This window comes from Abramis brama (genome assembly GCF_963993115.1).
Source record: "Abramis brama genome assembly, chromosome: 6".
Lineage (NCBI taxonomy): Eukaryota > Metazoa > Chordata > Actinopteri > Cypriniformes > Leuciscidae > Abramis > Abramis brama.
This window is the reverse complement of record NC_139968.1, coordinates 32,245,972-32,260,634: the sequence shown is the minus strand read 5'-3', so window position 1 is coordinate 32,260,634 and position 14,663 is coordinate 32,245,972. Positions and strand designations below refer to the sequence as shown.

Below are 14,663 nucleotides of genomic sequence, written 5' to 3'. Positions count from 1 at the left end.
GTCTCTCATAGTTGAAGTCTACCTAAGATGAAAATTACAGGCCTCTCTCATCTTTTTAATTGGGAGAACTTGCACAATTGGTGGCTGACTAAATACTTTTTTCCCCACTGTGTGTGTGTGTATATATATATATATATATATATATATATATATATATATATATATATATATAATTATTTTTTTTTTTTTAAGTGTCTTGTTTTTATGTATGTGTATGTAATTCATTGATGATGTTATTTTTTGTACTTGAGCAATAACAAAATAAATAAAATAAAAACTTGACGCAGTTTGAGACAAGCTCCTTTTATGCTTTCTTTTACTGTCGGCTCCGAACCAATGATTAGTTCAAAAGATTCGTAAAGGTTTCGAAGCTTCATGAAGCAGTGTTTCGAAATCCCTTTTTACTGTTGCTGTTGAGGAGGATGGAGATAATTACGCTAAATAAATTGAATTGTGATCTGTTCTTCGCAGTCGTATTGATAATTTTATTTTTTTATTATTATCCAAACAAATACCAGTTATGGGTGACATTGGGGGTATCTAAACAAAGGAACATCTTACAGACGTACAAGAGACGTAATAAAATAAAAGCATTGATGTCAATAATAATAATGATGATGATAATAGTAAGAAATAATAACTGAAGGATGAGGAAGATATGAAAATATAGTCTTATATAATACAATAATAAGAATAGTAATAGTAGTGGCAATAATAATAACAACAATAATAAACTTTTCATCAGGAATGAGGGGGAGGTTGGAGGATAAGGAAGAGGACAAATAATAATACATTTAGTAATAATAATAATAATAATAATAAGGCTATTAATATATGGTATTAAAAGGCTGCCTCTGATCCCTCCATGGCCAAGGCACAAGTTAGACCCCCACCCACGTCACACTCCAATGGGCCACCAAGAAGAGGTGCTGCGGGGCCCAGGGCCCAAGGCCACACTCCCTTCCCCGAGAACACTCCCCACCTCTGGCTGCCACACACATGCCATGCTTACCCTGTTTGTTTAAGGTAATCCTTCGAAACGAGTTTGCAGCAGAAACAACAACCAGAGCAAAATGTCATCACTTCATCTTAGGGTCATTGATTCTACAGAATTGGTTCAAATGCAGTTTGTATATATGCAAATTGTGTATTATCCAAGGTACACTTCTAGTAATTGTGCACTTAATTCTCATATTGCATTTTCAGAATTATTTTTAAATATGTTTCCTCTCCCCAAATTTTGGCTTACATACACATATACATTATATATTTTTTTTATTAAAAATGTATACACAGGTAAATCAACAATTACAATTTGAACACATTTGAAAGTGTAATTTATGAGATTTGTTGTATTTGATATATTTATTTTAGGGTTATGGTCAAATGTTGAATCCTGAAATATTGAAGTTTGAAGTTAAGCACATGAAATCCCCCTGAATGCAGAGAGACACAATGATCACTCGACAAACAATTCAGTATTAGCTTAGTTCACTTACTTCTGATGAACTCATGATTGCAGCTAATATGAGTAAATTATCATGTGTTTTTAAATTGCACTTGTCACATGAACATATAAAGATGGCAAAGTCAAGACAGGCGTGGCTTTAGTTGGAATTTGGCCTATTAGTATTTTAATTCCATTCACATTTATTTGTATACCACTTTTAATTATACACATTTAATTGTGTTCTGTTATAAAAGGAGACCATGTCAAAGTTATGTCCATATTTCAATTTATTAATTTCAATTTCAATTTATTAATGGACAGCCCCTTAAGATGCAACATCTCATTTTCAAGAGGGTCCAAGGACACATAGACATAAAACAACAACAGAAGTAAAAAAATAAATAAAAAACACACACAAACAAGCAGAAAACAAATGCTCAAAACCATTGAGCTACTAGGCAGCTTACACCATTACCCTAAACCTAAGACACATCATAGCTCTGACATGTTATAACTGTCTCAAAAAGCACATCACATTTACCTCATTATACAATTGGAACCATAATGCAAGAAATTCAGTAAACAAAAGGGTGTCACATAAGAAGGACCGAGGTTAAATCCACAGGAGGTGAATCAATTAAACAGTTACATAAAACAAAAGACAATTCCAAGCATTACTATTCAGTCCAACATTAGTAGCATGCACACACATTGTTTAGATATTGGAATAAAGATATTGGATATTGAATCTACGAAAAGATAAGATGGACCTCAAGGAAAGAGGAAGATTATTCCAATCACTGGTACCTTTGTAGTGAAAAGATTCCTGGTACAGTAAAGACGAGAGATTGCATATCTCTAAGAGGATACAAAGAACTACGAGGGACCAAGAGTTCTCTCAGATATGAAGGACATTCGAAGTAGGCACATTTGAAAATACAATCAAACCAATGAAAGTCTCTTCTTGAATTCAGCTGAAGCCAATTTAATGATGCATACATTACGCAATGATGTGTTTTAAAAGGACACCTCAGAACAAATCTACATAGAGAGTTAAAAACAGCATTAAGTGGCTTAAGAACAGCGTCACTAGTGTTCATTGTAGATAATATCAGCGTAGTGTTCATGTAGCGTAGTGTTAGTGTAGCGTATCAGTGTTCATGTAGATAATATCAAAATCATTGTCATTCATAAAAAGAAAAACAATAAAATTTTGCACATTTAAAAAATAAAGACTTAAATAGCAAACATCTGAAATAAATCTGAAATAAATAGCAAACATCTTAAATAAATAGCAAACATCTTAAATAATAGCATAATCTGAAATAAATAGTAAACATCTGAAATAAATAGTAAACATCTTAAATAAATAGCATAATCTGAAATAAATAAAATATGTTGTATCAGTACACACAATTGTGAAAATTATTTAAAGCACCATTCAGATGCATAATAACATACAGAACAAATGAAAGAAAACCTGGGGTGATGAGAGAATATATTTTGGAAGAATGTTAAATAAATGCCAAGAAGCATTTAATCTTTTCTGGTGGCCCAAAATCTTACACTTAAAGAAATAAAGACACTTTATGTTGGTTTTTACTATAATTTGCCACCTGTCTGTATATAAAACATTTAAACAATTCTAACTTGGCATTTTGTTGCTGCTTCTATACAGTGGGTCTTTTAGTGCAGTTATTACAGGTTCAAACAAAAAGCCAAAGCATCTGTGTGAACAGCAAGTTTCAAAAAGCATCTCGTTCATTTACAGACTGGAGGAAGCACATTTCAGTTTTTATGGTTTCATATACTCTACTGCTCTAAAACATGAACCAACTCTGTGTGTGCGCACATGTCTTCTTCAAATGAAAAATATATGCAAATAAGGACACTGATGCAGCCGTACGTCTGATCACGAACACTATGACACAATGAATTATTCTGATAATGAACATATTATTAGCCCTTTTAAATGTTCTTCTGCGTTTCTCCCTCGTTTTAGCAGTTTGTTATATAGTTCGATTTTTAACCCTCAACCTCTTCTTTTTCCTCTTAGCGATGGCTGATTTCAACAGTTTCAATATGATAAAAAATAACTTTTATATTGATTCAATGGATTAATTGCATTTTGAATTTATTGCACTTTTGGGAAAAAATAATCCGTTTTTATAATAAATCTTTGAAAATCAAAATCTGGATTTGAATTTATGTTATTATAACCTAAAGATGCTATGTGAAAGTTTGAAACAGAAAATAGTGGTTTTCATCTTGTCACTTTCTTAGTAAAGAAAACACATTTTTACTCAAATTAATCAAAATGGATTTATCACGTTCTGGAACCAAACTATAATATTCAGAAGTAAACAGACAGAGTGTTTATGTCAGAATGTTTATTTTTAAACCACAACCTTCTAAGTGCTTCTTTTACCGATATATTTAACGATATCTTTTGCATTTCTAATCCAAACAACGCCAAACTTGGCGCTGCACTTACTCGTGCCCGTAGCGAGACACCTGTCAAGTTTAAAATCCATCAGACTAACGGTTCGAGAGATATGTGAATAAGTTAATATGTGAATAAATTGTTGTGGTTAAACAAAAATATTGTTTTTGTTTGTTATTTTGGCCTTGTCCCTTTGGCTAATCCCTTTTGGAAATAAACATTTATTTTTGGTATCTCTCTGGTAGTGAGACTCATTCCTTTACCCGTTACACCTGACCCCTAGCGGTCGTAACACTCTCTATTGACCTTCGTCACCATTCTGCACTGATGGTCATTGCAATAATTCTTTGGTCATTGCACAATAATTGTCCTAGTTCATGTCAGCACTGTTTGATCTAATATGGTTAATAAAAGGAAATTCTGTGCTGAATTTGAATGCCTCTCACTATATCTTATATATTATAACACTGTCTTATATTACATTATTATATTACTACATCACAATACTATTAATACTTTGGTGAATTCAAATGCTTTCTAACTGGATCTCCCAGCGCTGTGTAATAATGGTGTCACGTGCACGAAAATCGAGATCGGCCCGCGAGTAAACCTGTTCTGAGCTTGCACTGCACTGTTTATTATCGCAGCTTAAACGAGTAGTGTGTTTGTTCTGCCCTGTCTTTGGTCACTACTTGGTTAAAATGGAAAACCACCATGACGGTAGTCAGTGGAAGGAAATTGAGGCCCAAGTATCACGGTGGCGGCTAAAGCAAGCAAAACTTAAGCGAAAACTATGAAAACGAGAAAAAAATAGCTTTCTTTCTCCCTTGAAAGAGACTTGTCACTATGTGTAGTTGGTGTAGTGACCAAGGTTTCAATGTCAGTCACATTAGCAGTGTCAGTCTGCTACAAATCTTCATCCTGTAAGAAAACAGATTCACAGAAGGTAAACGAAATTATAGGATTGATGATACACAACATACTAAAGACTTGGGGACAGATTTACTAACAGCTTGACCCTAACAGCATAATAATGACTCTAACTATGACCCTCTTATGACGTAAAAAAACAATAATGTCAGAATTTACTAAAGACACAGTGAAAAATTAGCGCTGAAAAGGCGTGGACAGTTATTTTTGAGACTGAACTTATTGCATATGCATATAGGCTATAGGAGTTTCCCTTTGAGATGCAATATTTATGGGAGGAGAGAGAGTATTTAAATGAATTAAGCAAGGTGATTTATTAAGGTTTGCGCTCATCAATTTACTGACATTACACATCACCATTTCCAAACGCTCTGTCAGATCCAAAAAGCATCAAATGGTACAAATACACTCACTGTGTCCTGCACTACTACCGCAAATTATGATTCTAACCCTTGTCTTCATACTGAAAACTCAGATGGTCAGAGAGTGATTCATCTTTAAATATATCAGACGCTATTCAGGAAGTATATACTATAAAAAGGGCTGGTGGAATTAACGTGTTAATCTTTGCGATTAACACAGCTCTTTTTTTTTTTTTTTTGCCTCGATTGAATGACTCTCTGTTGCGGCTGCTATTGTGAGCTGGTATAGTCATGCTGGGCAACAATGGTAAAACGACCTGCTCTGATCACATGCTCTCGTAATAATAGCTTTGTAGGACTATATATATTTTTTGATAATTAGTAAAAATACTTCTTTTTTTTAAATCTGTTAAATTGATTGTTGATTGATTATTGAAAAATAATAATATATTGATGTTTAATATTATTTTAATATAGGGCTATTTTCTGTTCCTTTTTTCCTGTGTTTAATTTAATTAGATGATTCTAAGTTTAAATATTGATGATTACAAGCTTGGGGGAAATGCAATTAATTGCAATTAATTACAGCAAATTGTGCAATTAATTAGTTTTTTTTTTTATATATCGATTCCCAGCCCTAAAACATTTAAATGTATTCATACACTGAATAGAATTTGGTGGTGAAACAATTTTCACTCATACATTTCTAGTAAATTTCACAAACTTGTGAAACTTGAGAGAAACCATGTGAAATTCATGCCGAGTTGCACGATTTTTAAACCCGTCAGGTCACTGTTCTTTTCACACTCCAGGACTATATGGTGTAACATTCAGTTGCTGCTGTGTTCACACTGCACGATGGATCGGCGACAAGAGGTTTCACACTGCATGACTTTACAAAAGGAAGAATCGCCGACAACTTCTGTCTGGTCCGCAAACTACGTTTCACAAACAAATGCGTGAGAAGTGATAAGGAAATAAAGCATGCGTATGAGACTGGAATTGTTAAAAATGATAGCCCACAAGAAGCTTGTGATCCAAATTGTCTATGTGCTGATTTACAGCAAAAAGGATAAAGAGAAAAACAGATTATGCAGGAGGAAACGGTTGGGAAGACGTGGGGAGCAAGGATTGTGTGTTCTGCAGAGAGTTGTGCAATGTGCTGCTGGTCAAGCAAATGTTTGTGATTTGTTTCTGTTTGATATAATTGCAAATAAAATACTGATATTATGGTCTACCCTGTATAACTCCTCCTCGAACTTCCCGCTACCCTGTTTGCTCTTGCTCTCTCATTGGCTGTCGGACATCGCCGATGTAGTTTTCAGTCAGAACACATTTCACACAGCAGGATTGTGGATCGCCGACAGGTCCAGATATTTAGCATGCCAAATATCTCACGGGTGTCTCTCAGATCGCATCTTTGATAATTCACACTGCGTGATTGTCACTCACGTGAACGAGCACCGCTTTGCATATGATTTCGGACATTTGTCAGCGATTTCACAAAATTTGTCGCTGAGTGAACGTCGGGGATAACTCGGCATAAATGTGAGATTGTGAAGTACAAAGACTGAAAAAGTTTTTTTGTGTAAAATATACTACAATAATCTGTTTTAATCACAACTATGACAAATAAGTATTACAGTGTAGTGTGGTTCTTTTAAATATTCGCTTTTCACAATAAATCTCATATTTCTCTTTAAATCAGCTGTATTTAATACTTACACTCTGTGGTACTGCTGCATGGGCTATTGTGGGGACGGTAGTAAATCACACCAGCAGCAGCAGCTGCAAACGCCAGCAGAACACCAACCACAATTCCTGCTACAACAGCTGGAGACAGACCTGAACCTGGAACAGATGAAGACAGCCAGTCAGACATTATTACTGGATTTAAAAAAACTGAAATGCATTTTAAAATTCCTCAAGGGAAAGTATGTACTCACCAATTACAGAAACAGAAAAGCTCTTTACACTGGTACTGGTGATGCTGATGCTGCGCTGACGACCACTGATGCTGCTGCTGCTGCTGCTGATCTGTAGTTTATAAACCCCAGTGTCTGCGTTTCTGGTGTTGGTGATGGTCAGAGATCCAGTCTGATGATCCAGCTTCAGTCTGCCTCTGAATCTCTCTTTACACTGAACATCTGTACAGATCTTACTCTGATCTCCAGTAATTTCAGCGACGAGAATCTCATTAAAAATCCACCTCATCAAATAATTTGGATTTTTCATTACATCAGGCTCTAAAGTGGCAGATTCTCCCTCCATCACGGTCTTGGTCTTCAGTTCAGCAGCAGGAATATCTGAAACATAATTACAATTATAGCTTCTCAATATATCCAACAATGTGGTGACAAAGTAAATAAGAGAGTCACTATGCAGTATAGTCAGTTTCATTGACAATAATGCTGCTCAATTTCTATAAATGACCCATTCACAATTGATTTTGAAGAATAGTTTTTTTCTGCTAAAGGCCATGTAGACACTGCAAAGTTTTAGGAGACATAAATTATTGCTCCATGTGTAACTGAAATGATTGGCAGTGATAACCATAGCAGCATCACCGTCTTGATGTCATGAAGTTTTTCCATGTAAAAACACTATATTAACATTAATAATGATTACAAGCAACAACGACCCATGTGTATGATTAGGTGACAACTGAAACTTGTCTTATGATGCGGTTTTTACAGCAAAGTCAATCTTCAATCTACAGTGATAGTTAGGGTTTGATGAAACCGGTTACAGTAACACACAGGTGTCAAAAGCTGCAACAGACTTTTGCATGTCAAACTTAACTTATCTATTGCACTTATCTTAAGGGCATTTTATTTTTATAATTTATTTCTACCATATGTGTGATCTTTTTAAACTGTGTAATGGTGTGAATGACATGCTTAAAAACTCTAATTTCCAATGCTTTGTAGAAGTGAAACTAAAACCAACACTTTAATATATAAATTATGTCCTATTTTTTGTACAAATTATAATATAGTACAATAAGCAGCATGCAGAAACACTACAGAGAACAAAATCTCATATTTCTTAAGGCAACATGTTAGAAAAATAAAAATAAATGATTGTGCTGCAGGTGCTTCCAAACTGAATATATGAAAATGTTCTTATATAAATATGAGCACATTTTCATATATTCAGTTTGGAAGCACCTACAATATGCCCTTTAAGCATTTTGGGCATAAACATGTAAATAGTAAAAAGATTGACATTGAAAAATGATTAAAATATTTAATCAAAATCAAAATAAATGTTTGTGGTTTGTACTGATGTTATTCATCTGTTCTCATACACTTCAGCGAGGTCACTAGTTTAGATGAACACTGACACCCTGTGGTGAAATAATGTGTGTTTAAAGTCCCCGTGAAATCAAAATTGACCCTATTTACTTTGTTAGCGCATATTACTAGTCTTGTGGTGACCAATTAATCCGTGCAAGTAAATATATATAAAAAAAAAATTTTGACCATGGTAATCTTTAATCAAAATCTGAAAAGTTACTTCCGGTCTGGAATGGCGTCTTTTTCTGATGACGTATGTTTGACGACTTGGGTTTAAAACGCGTAACCACTCCCCTCAAATCGTTAGTCTGCTATGAGCGAGAGATTGAGAGGAGCGCTAGAGTAAAACCCTGCCCTCTGTTCAATATTCCGTTTCACTTGGAAATACGTCATAACACTGGAGAAAAGTTGTTTGCAACTTCCGGTTCACGGGGACTTTAACACTCACTGCTTTCTCAGATCGGCTTGGGTTGGATTGGATTAAAAGTTCATGTTCCGATGAGTTTGGACAATTCTGCACACAGTAAACATCAGAATATCCCTTCTCCTGTTAATAAAAATGTCTAATTTCCAAAAAAATTTATATTATTGCGGACACTCATTTTAGGCGGCGTTTGTTCAACTTATTGACCACAGTATATTGAAAGTAAACATAACCGGAAATAAGTGAGATGTACTAATTCCAAACGGAAGATGCTCAGTGCAAGTGGTCCATTAAATAACCGACTATGGGATAAAAAAAAAAAAAAAAAAAAAAAAAAAAAAAAAAAAAAAAAAAACACACTAAGCAATATTATTCTAACTCTACTCCAATAATAATTTAATAATAATTTGTTACATTTATATAGCGCTTTACGCTTTTTCGGAGACCTCAAAGCGCTTTACATAGAAGGGGGGAATCTCCTCAAGCACCACCAATGTGCAGCATCCACTTGGATGATGCGACGGCAGCCATATTACGTCAGAACGCCCACCACACCCCAGCTTACTGGTGGAGAGGAGACAGAGCGATGAAGCCAATCAGTGTATGGGGATGATTAGGAGGCCATGATAGACAGTGGCCAAGGGGCAAATTTGGCCAGGATGCCGGGGATTTTTAATGACCACAGAGAGTCAGGACCTCGGTTTAACGTCTCATCTGAAGGACGGAATTGTCTAGTGGACAACATAGATTACAGCCTTGTTTTTTCATTTGGAATGATCGCTGATTAGTGTTGGGCGATATTCGCCCTATTATCAACGTGAGATCTCCTATAATTTGCTTGTTTAATTATTTATTCATTAATTTAATTATTTACTTTTTCAATTGGAAATGATGTGCACGAAACTTTAATCATTGTCCATTTTGTGAGCAAAGATGGAGATGGTGATAAAGACAAATGTTACTTTGCAATATTTGAAACATTTCCATTTTAAACCATGAATGCAAGTCAGTGGATATAACACAAGCAATGTGCAAACTTTTGCGCAACAGTCATGCGGGTGAAGAAGTCTCAAAACCCAGCCAATTATTCACTACAGTAAAGAAAAGAAAAAAAAACCTCTTTGATTGATTGGCTAGAGGAGGAGCTGGTAATCTATAACTAGTGGACCAATTGTGACACTTGTACCCCTTTTCCACCAAGGCAGTGCTGGTGCTGGTTCGGAGGCAGAACCTAGTTTCAAATCGGTTCTTTGTTTGACCGCTTGCGTCAGGCGCTGGCGGCGGCATTACCGTGACCAACAAAATGAACAGAAACTTGTGACCACCATTTTTTAAAATAGCAGCTAATCAAGCTAATAGCAGTTCGATTGTAATCTCCCTCTATGCAAGTTACGGTGAGTTGCACGAATGCGTTGGATTCGCCGTGTTTGGATGCCAATGTAGGTTAGCAAAGCCATGATCATCAATAGTAACGCAACGACCGCCACTGTTGATGCAAAGCTTGTTCGAGATCTGCCGATCGGAGCTGCGGGAGTGTTTAGAGAGTTTAGAGATTTTTAATGGCCGATGCCGATATTGAGAAAGCAATCTGGCCGATTGGGCGATATGAGGCCTATACAATACATGTGAATACAATAAATGAGAGACAAAGAATATTGGTGAAACTAAATGAACATTTATTTGTAAATATTTATGCAATATTCTTTTTGTAATAAAAAATATTTACTAAGAAATTAAAATGTAAACAAAAAGGTGAGGTAACACTTCAATAAATAAAGTTTTAGTGCAGCTTCTTGTCTGCCTAAATATTTACAGTCATTTTTTCAGTCACATAACTAATCACTGCTGCTTACTGCAGGTTACAAATAACATTTATCATTAATGAACCAATCTAAACAATATTCATAAACTAATGCCAAAATAGTATGTGCAATTACATACATTTTATGTACAATACATAGTTAAATCTCACATAGTTTATTTACACTATTTACTTTAAAACAGGTTGTTTACTTTAAGTATATTTAAATAATAATGATTTATGTCGGTTTAGTTTTGCTTGTTTGTTTCTTTGAAATGTTGCAAGCCACCACATGTATTTGCATGACAGGCCTATATGAACATGAAAATGTATACTACACCAGAGGTGTAAAGTCCAGGTTCAGAAAGTAAAAGTCCTGCTCAGAATTTTGTTCCAGTCACCTGGATTTGCTAATTAGCAGTTTTTCAGCCAGGAGAGAGAACTAATTAGTGAAATCAGCTGACTGAGTTCATGGGTGGAATAAACATATGGCAGGACTTCTACTTTCTGACCCCTGGACTATACAACTCTGTACTACACATGATATTACGCCAATCATGGATAAATAAATACAGTAGATACTGAATACATTTTCAAGGATTTATTTTCAAACGTATAGTGTTCTCCTCTCATCCACCTCACGCGACCACTGATCTCTGTAGTGCACGCGAGATTTCTCTGTAGTGCATGCCGTGGGAAAACAGCGTCTAGTTTAAATGTAACCCGAGAACAACGCGCATATCTGAGGAACAGCCAGTCACAGGATTTTTGACTGTTCGTGAGGTAAAATGTTTTCAGTTTTGTTTGAATTCGTTTATATCACATCTGTGACCCCCACTGGAGCTACCGCTGGGCTGCGGATCTGACATATCACAGTACTGTTTGAATAGACTCTGCTGCACGCCGGAGTGTTTTTGTGTGTAGGGTGTTCTTGGGTGAACTGGCAGTGGGTGGAGTCACACACACCAAAACAAAAACAGACATTCCAACACAGAACGCACATTTCAAAGTAAAATAACTGGCTGTAGAAGTGTTTTTCAGAGAAACAAGTATGTGAACTCAGCATGTTTCCTCAATATCTGCAAACATATTATGGTATTTTTATGCTTTAGTAAAAGTTACATACAGCACCTTTTAGCCCGCCCTAATTTACATTACACAAATGGCACATTAAAAATGTGATTTAAACTTCTATGAACCATTCTACCGAATTGGTTCAACTGGACTCTTTGGAGTTAAACATATATATACATACCTATTAGGGCTGGGTAAAAAAATATTGATTTCTCGATTTTAATCGATTCTTATTTTTACGAACCGATATCGATTCTTAAATCCCAAGAATCAATTAGCCTAGTCATCCTGTTTTCAGTTAAAGGTAGGGTAGGTAATCTTTTTTCTAAAAAAAAACATTCCAAATTTGTTTAAACTGTCTTTATATACCAATACATAATTAAAATGTAAGTACTCTGAAAAAGAAAATATAAAAATCGAGTGACTGTAGACCTTTTAATCTATTTAATCTAAATTTATTTCCATTCACTCCCACCCCCTCCCTTCTGAGCTCCTTCCAAAGCCACGACCCCAAAACACATGAACGCGCGACGCCAAACGCTCAGGCTCAGCTGGAAGACGCATTTATTACCTGAGACGAGTGGAGAGGAAGGAGCGCAGTACATACAGTGACATCATGTCAGAATCACATGTAATAAAATACCTAACTTTATCACTATGAATATAAACAAATAAGATTTATTTTAGTACTCACTATCAAGCTAGCATATCGATAATGGTAAAGTTTCATTCGGTAACGAGCTATATTTATAAGGCAAAACTAAAAACAGGTTGCATTGATACACGTTTTTCCATTACCATCAGTTACACTGTGATGAAGGTGAATTTCGTGTAAGATTCATAACATATACGGTGTTTTGCATGTAAGAGTTTCCATGATGAAAACATTGTTGACTCTAATGAAGACTAACGTACACTCCGAGTCCGGAGACAAGTACCGCATCGTCGGTTCGAGGACAGGTCCGGGGTTGAGGGCGAAGCAGAGGAGGTCGTTCAAGAGTGCGGGCAGGGTCCGAGGAAGTAGTTTTTGCCTTGTTTGCCTTCGCTGACTGCATATGCAGGTGCTTTGAGCTGAATATTTCCGGGAACGGTGACATGTGATGAGTGCACGCAGGGCAGCGCGCGCAGTGGGGCTCGGGCACGAGACATGAAGGCATCTGATTGGTTCTTTACATTCGCACCGAATGGCAGTGATTGGTCAGAGTTTTTACTGTCCTGCAGCTGCTACAGAGGTCTGATTTTTTTCATTCCTTTTTCTGAACACATAATGTATTGACTACTCTCAGGATGGAAGGACCATTTCACCCAGTATAAAAAAAAGTGTTTCTGAACAGGATTACCTACCCTACCTTTAATGAATGAATGGAACATTGTTGTGCGCATCCCATCCAATAAATTGCAATAATCTTTGTGTTTTGTTACTACTGATATGAAACAAAGTCTCAGATTTCAAATGACGTCCATTTTCTTACAAAATTTCAAAACATAAATACCATTATGGCGCAGCTCTGAGCTCAGCTCAAGAGAAGCAGCAGCGTGGAGCGCACGTGATAACCAATATATTCTAAATTCTTCATTGTTTTTGGTAGTCATTTTTACTATGGGACTGCAGTTTAAACTAATTCAGTTGAAAGGTCCATATAACTTGCTTTTGTTAAATCACTCACCATGAACAGAAACATTGAAGATCTTTTCACTGCTCATTCTGTCGATGATGATCTGTAGTTTAAAGAGTCCAGTGTCTGTGGTGTTGATGTTTGTGATGGTCAGAGATCCAGTCTGATGATCCAGCTTTAGTCGGTCTCTGAATTTCTCAGTGCCTTCATTACACTGAACATCTGTACAGATCTTACTCTGATCTCCATTGATTTGAGCAATGCGAATGTCATTATAATACCATTTAATTCTGTCTTTTTGGGTTACTTTAACACCAGTGTTTAGAGTGACTGAATCTCCCTCCATCACAAACACTGACTCCCCATCTGTATCAACACCAGACACACCTAGAGAAAACACAAAAAGAACAGTTAATTATAATCAGAAAAGTGGCAGAAAAAAAATACAACCGGAAAGTACTATATTTTTTTTCATCAAAACATCAAGATTGTGAGTAGAGAAATATGTCTGGGTTCATAATGTAACATGCATAAACAGCAGAAGAGCATAATTGGTTTACACATTCACTCATTAAACCTAGGCTACATGGGTCTCTCATAAATATGCCCCCAACTGTAGTAGGGATGTTACAAACCCTCACCATCACCATATCCCCATCTTACACAAATAACAGTACGACGAATACATAATTTAAACAGCAAACAGGATAATAGAATCATTCACATATTCATCTTAAACAGTGGCCTGATTCTCTATTAATTAGAGTTCGCGATTTTAACTCGTGTCGTTTCAGTCTCAAAAAATGCAAGGTTTCCCTAATACGACATAAACGATCCCTCTCCGGTTCCTATCGAAATACAAACAGAGGCCGAACATATGCATAAATCCGACTATGACAAGCCTATATTAAGTCATCTTATAACATCAAAATATTGCAAAGAAGATGCTACAAATATACTACATCACCATTTGTTTTTATCGTTTACTGAAGAGTGTAACAAATAAATGGTCTTACCAGGCACGAAGAATGCATACAATGTGTATGTGATCCAAATACAGACCTTCATTTTCACCACTTATTTACTGGAAAATTATTGCAAATAAAGAAAATGAAACCCTAAGCACTCGTTTACACGAGAACACTCGCGGGTAAAAACGTATAAATATTTTATCAGACGTGCCTTTCGTTTAAACGGCAAAGGGTTTTAGGGGCTTAAAAAGGTTAAATCCTCCAGAGTGGAAATCTTAAATACGCGCCACTCG

At 35.9% G+C, this 14,663-nt stretch overlaps 1 protein-coding gene across 1 annotated transcript; it reads right to left on the bottom strand.

The window, feature by feature from the left end:
• Nucleotides 1-1,727: 1,727 nt before the first annotated feature.
• LOC311085772 (uncharacterized protein) lies at nt 1,728-14,653 on the bottom strand. The gene is made up of 5 exons (XM_084118403.1): nt 14,416-14,653; nt 13,451-13,786; nt 7,132-7,491; nt 6,911-7,036; nt 1,728-4,814 (listed from the first exon to the last, which is right to left on the bottom strand). Coding segments are annotated over exons 1-5 (876 nt in total). The 5' UTR covers nt 14,468-14,653; the 3' UTR covers nt 1,728-4,812.
• Nucleotides 14,654-14,663: the final 10 nt, after the last annotated feature.

Coding starts and splice junctions, on each gene's coding strand:
- LOC311085772 (XM_084118403.1), bottom strand. CDS start 14,467: ATGAAGGTCTGTATTTGGATCACATACACATTGTATGCATTCTTCGTG. Junction 13,787..14,415: donor GTATGCATTCTTCGTGCCTG/GTAAGACCATTT, acceptor TGTTTTCTCTAG/GTGTGTCTGGTGTTGATACA. Junction 7,492..13,450: donor CTTCAATGTTTCTGTTCATG/GTGAGTGATTTA, acceptor ATTATGTTTCAG/ATATTCCTGCTGCTGAACTG.